Here is a 7,523-nt window from a genome sequence, read left to right on the forward strand (position 1 = left end):
ACATTCCTAATATTCAAACCCAAAACCTCTAAACACTTGGTTCGTAAAACGATACCAAAATCTGGATGGTGTTTATGGAAAATATTAGTTGTGATGACAACAGATTATTTTCTTTTGTTTGAACGAAGAATTATAACCAGTGATTCTATAAAAATGGGAAAGATGATAAAGAAATAATGAATAATAGTCAATTCTTATATATATGAGAGAGAGATGAGAGTCAAGACTTTCAGTCTTACATAAGATTTATACGTGGACCTTGAGGGCTAGTATTTGATGAAAACTTGTTATAATTTTACGAGACATAGGTATGAATACATGTGCACAAAATATCCGAATATCCGATTTTACGTAAAAAATATCCGAAACTAGATTTGGGAAAACCGGTTTTTATTAAATCGGATCGGATATTTTAAAACCGGATAGTATAACCGGTTTGGGAAAAAATTGGACGACCGAATTTTTTACCGGATTAAAAACGGTTTGAAAAAATCGGATAAAAAACTGATTTTTTATCCGGAAAAAATCCGGTCTGAGGTTTAAAAAATTGGATGACCGGATTAAAAACCGGTTTTAAAAAAAAACGGTTTTTTTCAAACCGAAACCGGTTACACCGGTTACATCATCTAGCCCTCCAAACCGTTATGATCCGAACCGGATTTTTTATAAACCGATTTTTTGACTTAGTGAAAAAACCGGATCGATTTTTATCCGATCCGAATCGGATTTAAATCCGGCTATGTGCATCTCTATGTATGAACAACAATAGATTTAATTTTGACCGATCATATTTTGATCTAAAAGGGTCAAAAGTGTGTTTTACGAAGGAAGTATACACATGGTAAAATGAATTAGAATCGACAGATTTCAATCTAATATCACCCCATTTTATGAGATTAATCAAAAAAAAGTTTCAAGAAGAATTTTGTAAAAAAAAAAAAGGTAATGAGTCAGCTTTAGGTTGACATGACATCCTTTTCCAAGATAGATTAGTCAAGATTGAACATATAACATCGTCGTCCATGGGTGAAATTAGTAATCGAATACCTATCAATTAAATTACACTGAAAGGAAATTACATTGAAACCAACAATATGTTGTTACAATCTGTCATACGCATAGTCATTGCAAGATATTAGATACTCCCCCAGTTTTGCTTTCTACAAAAGGATGGGGGTAGAGAGAGAAAATAACATGAGAGATTGATTAAAAAACAAAATAATAAAGGGAACAAATGAACATGGAGGGGTGACGAAGATAACTAACACTCCTACTTATCTCTACAATAGCCCAAGATTTCTGCAAGATGCAGACACTAAGATAAGAAAGGAATCCCATCATAATCCAAGGAAGGCACATTGCTTTCTCGCATGCTCCGGGATCAGTTTCGCTACCATATCCGCAGGCACTCCTTTCAGTTCTAAAAATACAGCAAAGATCATCATCGGTTCCACAGTTCAATAAGAAATTGGTAAAAAGGGTAGAGAAAACATGTGATGTATCATCTGGGTTTTTACCATGAGGCTTAAAATTGAACAATGGAGGAAGAAATCGGCCATTAGGCAGGAGAGTGTTTGGATCACGTAACTCGTCGAAGAAAGCATGGACCAAAGCCTCGACCTGTACAGAAAGTAAAAACACCCTTAAGACAGTACGTTGACAAATAGAAATGCTCATAATTGAATAATAGTTTGTTTTATTAGAACGAGGAAAGAGTCTGCATAATGAACAGAAAAAACCAATAACATAGGCGTAAAAGGTCGATTCTTACAGCTGTACTACGAAGATTTGGAGAGTACTGCAATAGACGTGAAACAAGATCCACAGCTTCGGGAGGCATACGCTTATGAAATATCTGCATACCAATGATACATTGATCAAATACCATATATGTATTTTTCCAACAAAAAGTACCGAAATGACATGCAATATCCACTACCTTGTGCCATGGGTGAGCTTTAATTTGGGGAAATTTGAATTCTGTGTAGTTCGGATTCATACACTTTATTTCTTCTCTTGTCGGAGTACCTAGAACCTGTATAAAAAAACCACAGATATAGAATAAATCAGAAATCCAGTGCCAATGATGCCACCGGTTATTTACAAGCTTGGATAGGTTCATAGCTTCCATCCATCATGTTTCCCGAACAATTTTTCCAATACCATCATGATAAAACTATTATTGATTAGAATTTTGAACAGAAATATACCTTAATAATTTCAACAAGCTGGTCTACTCCACTCTCACCAGGAAACAGAGGCTGTAGCCACAAAAATAATACTTGTTGAGTGATAGTATAAAGGAAAAATACATGCACATAAAGTATAAATATATGCAAGGAAACATCTACCTGCCCAAGCAATAACTCAGCCAAAACACAGCCAGCAGACCAGATGTCAATGGCTGTAGTGTACTCAGTTGCACCAAATATTAATTCAGGCGCTCGATAGTATCGAGAACAGATGTAAGATATGTTTGGTTCCCCTTTTACCTGGCCAAATTAAATCAAAATTAGGCTCATGAACAACTAGGTATCTACAAAAGAAGCAAATAAGAAAATCTATTGTACATACCAAAACTTTCGCACTTCCAAAATCACAGAGTTTTAGCTGGTGGGTGTGTGGGTTGACCTGAAAGGGGATCATTGTATTGGTATATTTTTTCAGTGTAAATGTACACAATGATAAATAAACCCAACCTTCTATAGTAAATAACAAATAAGATGTAAACTAAGTTATTCCCCAAAATAAATAACAAGATGTTGCAACTTTGCAACAAAGGAAAGAATTGTGGCAATATCTTTGAGTGAATTTATTACAAGCCCATTCTGTTTAAAATTTGAGATTGCAAGCAACGATAAATTAGCATGCATATATTTCCCAGAATGTTGGATTGTTTCTTCCCTTGCAAAAATCAATTATCCTTTCAAAATTATTGAAGCACCAAACCAATTCCAGACGATGTTTGTCCACAATCATTAAATATTTTAAAACTGATATAGCTTTACTAATCACCAAACAGAAAGCATATATTGAGTTGCTTAAAAATATACCAATAAATTTTGAGGCTTTATGTCCCTGTGGCACACACCAATACTATTATGAATGTATGCAAGTGCTCTGCAAATCTGCAGAAAAACAAAAATATTACCAATTTCATTAAGGGTTGCACATTATGGCATCATGGATTCTTGTTTCCATATAGATATAAAAGATGTTTCTAAGATAGCAAAAGTAAATATCTTAACAAAGTTGATACCTGGTAAAAGTAGAGTTTAACATATATCAGTGGCATCCTTTGGCTCATCTTATTATAATGTTTGATAACACGGTGAACAGTCTCAGGAACATACTCAAGCACCAGATTAAGATAGAGCTCATCTTTTTCAGTTGTTGAAAAGAAACAATGCTTCAGAGAGACAACAGTAGGGTGGTCTAGCAGACGCATGGTTTGCAATTCACGGTTCTTGTATCTTTTGTCTTGAAGAACCTTCTTAATAGCGACAGTTTCGCCTGTCTCTAAACATTTAGCCTGAGACACAACACAGACAATTCATTACAAAACCTTAAAACTCAACTTAAAAAAATGAAATTTGAACATATCTTCAAGTGAAGTATGAAAAAGATGAAATCATGTGTACCTGAAACACTACCCCAAATGATCCATGCCCAACTACTCGCTCGGCCATATAGCTTATTGTCTGAAAATGAAAGAAAGGTTAGGTTACAAAATCATCAAACATCTGAAAAACCGAACCAATAAACTCTAGTTCAGAGGAGAAAATTACCTGCTTGGGCTGGCCATTTTTACCCCCAATAGTGGTAACAATGATATGCCCTGTCTCAGTTCCATTACCATCAACTATAGTTGCCTCCGCTTCCTGCAACATAGTAATAACTTTTAAAAAAACGATCTGAAAGACCAGTAACCAATTATCAAATTAAAACGAAGCGGAGTCCGAAAACAAATCAACATACCTTGTCATCCCTAATTTTCACATCATTCATTTCATCGGGTAATCTATCAACACCAACTGCATTTCCACTAGATTCTCTTAATCCAGAAGCAGGCACCATACCTATAGAAGCCATCGGACTAAACTAAAAGCAATAAACGAGAATCTCAAGATCTTCTCTCGAATATTAAGCTCTTTAAATCACTCAAAATAAAACCCAAAGAGTAGTTACCTGTAAAACACGTTAAATAAATGTCAATGGCTCATCCAAACATAAATCGGCAATAAATCATTCAACTAACATTTTAAATCAAATCTCTAATCCTTTGAAGAAGAAAATTAATATTATTTTTACACACGCGTACATATTTTGACTGCTAATATTGCATAAAATTATATAAAGCATAGAGCGTCGTTCTTCTTTAGTGCATAAACTTTAGCGTGTTGAGCTCATTATAGGTTATTTTACACGTGAAATGAACCGACTAATAGGTATTTCCTTTCTCTTAATTCCTCGTGAATAAAAATGATAATATATATATATATATATATATATATATATATATATATATATATATATATATATATATATATATATGCAGCCCTAGAAGGAAACAAGGATCTAAGATGAAGCAAAAATTAAACAAAAATAACGGGAGAAAAACGATCTAACAGCCAAACGCGGCAAACATTAGATTCAAAAACAGAGAGCGTGGATGAAAATAATTACCGGCCGGGTCAAGAAATCGGGGCGAAAACAACAGGCACGCTAGGCGGAATCATGAGAAGGAAGATACGGGCACGGATTCCGGATCTGAAAGCTGACCTTTGACGGTGAATGATTGTCGGAACGAAGATTTGTTTTCCAGAGGAGAAAATAAAAAAGAGAGAAGGTGTGGCTTTGAGAGCTTCGATGGTTTTTTCTTCTTCTTTTTTTTTTTTTTTTTTTTTGGTGGTGAACAGTCATCGTTTTCTTCTTTCGCGGTTTTCAACAGTAAGTAGGGTCTTCTTTTTTGACCATTCAAACACATAGTGGTCCCCACTTTCAGCTTTCTCTCTTTCACGCTTTGAATCCAACTGTTCCCTTTATCCATTTTCCATTTTATCTTTTTAATGTATTAAAACTTTTGATTCTATTTATTTATTTATTAAAACTTTATTTTTAAATTCAGTTTATTTTACATTTAAAATTATTCGAATTTTGACTAAAATAAAATAAAAACTCTCTGGTTTCAAAAAAAATTTTAAAAATTTAGGTATCAAAACGGAATAAAATTGATAATTTAAGTATTAAAGTACATAATTTATTTAATTATAATTTATGAAACAAAAATTAATAATTTATGACAAGAAAACAATTAAAATTAATGATTTAATGCAAAAATAAGCTCCTAAACTATAGTTAAAATTAACTTTTAGTGTTTAATTATATTTTTTTTTGTAAAATGTTTCCTCGTTTTCCTATGCTTGATAGTTGAAAAATATTTTTTGAAAAACGTTTTCCTTAATTTTATAGCTATAAAATATTTTTCGTAAAATATTTTTCAGTGTTTGCTAGTTGTAATTAGTTTTTCTAATGTAATTTATTTTCCTAGTTCCTTCGTATTTTTCTGTAAAATGTGTTAACATCTGATTTTTGGTAAAACAATTTACAAATTTTTCACTTTAAAAATATAAATCACTCCGAAAATATTATTTTATTTATTTAATATTAATATAATGTTTTAATATCATTTTAATGAGAATATTAATTTTTAAATATTTAATATATAGTATAATTTTAATAATATTACATTAATATGTACTAAGTTATATTATAATAATATATTATATTTTATTTTAATTTAATAATGTATAACAAATTATTAATATGATTAATATTATCTATTATTTTTTTAAAATATAATATTATTTAATTATTAATAATGAATAATATTAATTTATACATTTAATATTAATATAATAATTTAGTATTATGTTATTAAACTAATAATTAAAATTAGGAGTGTTCAAACGGTTAATTTCGATCACCGATAGAACCGAATTACCATTAACTGAATTAGACTAACTTTTTTTATTTAATCGTTAATCAAACACTTTTTAATATTAACTAAATCAAACTTTATTCAATTTACAATTTTTTTAATATTAACTGAATCGAACTTTATTCAATTTATGTAAATAATTTTCTATAAAATTAATTATAGTGTATCAAACAATTAGTGAAAATGATTTACACAATATCATCATAATACCATAAAATAGTTTTCGAAATTTTTTTCAGAAAATGCAATTTATTTTACGTAAAACAATTTTCATGTAATTCATTCTACGTAAAACAATTTTCAGGTAATTCATTTTACATAAATTATTTTCCATAAAACCAATTACAGTCTATCAAACAGACTCTAAGTGTCTAACGTTTTCTATGTTACACTTTTAGGTGTTTACCGTTCAAAAAGTTGTTAAGTGACACGTATCATGTTTATATTTTTTGAATTTTTTTAAAAATAAAATATTATTTACAAATATTTAAAAAAATAAACTTGACACTTGTCATTAATTATTTTTTTAACGGTTGGCACTTAAAAATGTAACGGGGAAAATATTAGCTACCTATCTTTAACAAAAAAAATTTAGTATTGAATTTTAAGTCAAAATTAATTAATCATTTATAACGAATGAATTACCAAAATAATAACTTAACCATGAATATTGAGATTCTTAAATATATCTTCTTCTTCTTTTTTGAAAGATTCATGATTTCATTCATATACCAATTGCATCCAAAATTACAAGATTCTTAATACACTCAGGTTCATCGAAAAATAACCATAATTGGTTTGGCATCGATATAGCCCTAGAAGCTAGCATATGCGCCACTCTGTTAGCATTGCGAGGAGTATATCAAAACTAGAAATTTGGATGTGCTGCCAGCCCTTCGTGAACCTCATTTTGAAGCATGCCAACCACTGAAATTCTTCACTGCGATTATTCAATCGGTTAACTATCCCTATTGCGTCTCCTTCGATGGTGACTTGATCCCATTCATTTTCGATTGCAAATCTAACGGCATGGACGAAGGCTAACGCTTCAGCTGATTCAGCTGTTTGGAGAGAGTCCAGTTTACGAGCATGTCCTCCAATCATCATTCTGTGGTGGTCTTGAGCAACAAAACCTAGCGCTGCCTCTCATGTGTTGTCAATGAAAGCTCCATTCACGTTAATTTTGATCCTGCCTATCTCTGGGAGACACCACTGAGCTTTAACAGGTGGTCGATGGTTCAGATTATAGTGGTTTGAAAACTCTGTCACTACTGTGAAGCTTGCTACCATCTCCCACGTTTTGCACACAACTTCACGATCGGCTTGGAGCTCTCCATCATGGACCCAAATATTCCTCCTATTTCAAAGGTTCCAAAGAAGAATTACCATCCGAGCAAATCCCTCTCTGTCCAGCAAGTTGCTTGCGTGTTCGAGCCATTCTTTGCATGAATCTATTTGCATGCAAACAATCGAATGGTTCATCCCAGAAAGCTTGGAGCTCTCCATCATGGACCCAAATATT

The 7,523-nt window shown here is 31.8% G+C and overlaps 1 protein-coding gene across 1 annotated transcript; it reads right to left on the reverse strand.

The window, feature by feature from the left end:
- Positions 1-1,032: 1,032 nt before the first annotated feature.
- On the reverse strand, positions 1,033-4,871 carry LOC120193032 (shaggy-related protein kinase alpha-like). The gene is made up of 13 exons (XM_039195662.1): positions 4,687-4,871; positions 3,979-4,188; positions 3,789-3,881; positions 3,642-3,701; positions 3,260-3,532; positions 3,054-3,128; positions 2,575-2,631; positions 2,352-2,492; positions 2,211-2,261; positions 1,940-2,035; positions 1,772-1,855; positions 1,518-1,620; positions 1,033-1,420 (listed from the first exon to the last, which is right to left on the reverse strand). Exons 2-13 carry the CDS (start codon positions 4,090-4,092, stop codon positions 1,338-1,340), a joined length of 1,230 nt encoding a protein of 409 aa, XP_039051593.1. The 5' UTR covers positions 4,093-4,188; positions 4,687-4,871; the 3' UTR covers positions 1,033-1,337.
- Between the last annotated feature and the right edge of the window lie 2,652 nt (positions 4,872-7,523).

Source organism: Hibiscus syriacus, unplaced genomic scaffold (genome assembly GCF_006381635.1).
Source record: "Hibiscus syriacus cultivar Baekdansim isolate YM2019G1 unplaced genomic scaffold, ASM638163v2 tig00116984_pilon, whole genome shotgun sequence".
Classification (NCBI taxonomy): Eukaryota; Viridiplantae; Streptophyta; class Magnoliopsida; order Malvales; family Malvaceae; genus Hibiscus; species Hibiscus syriacus.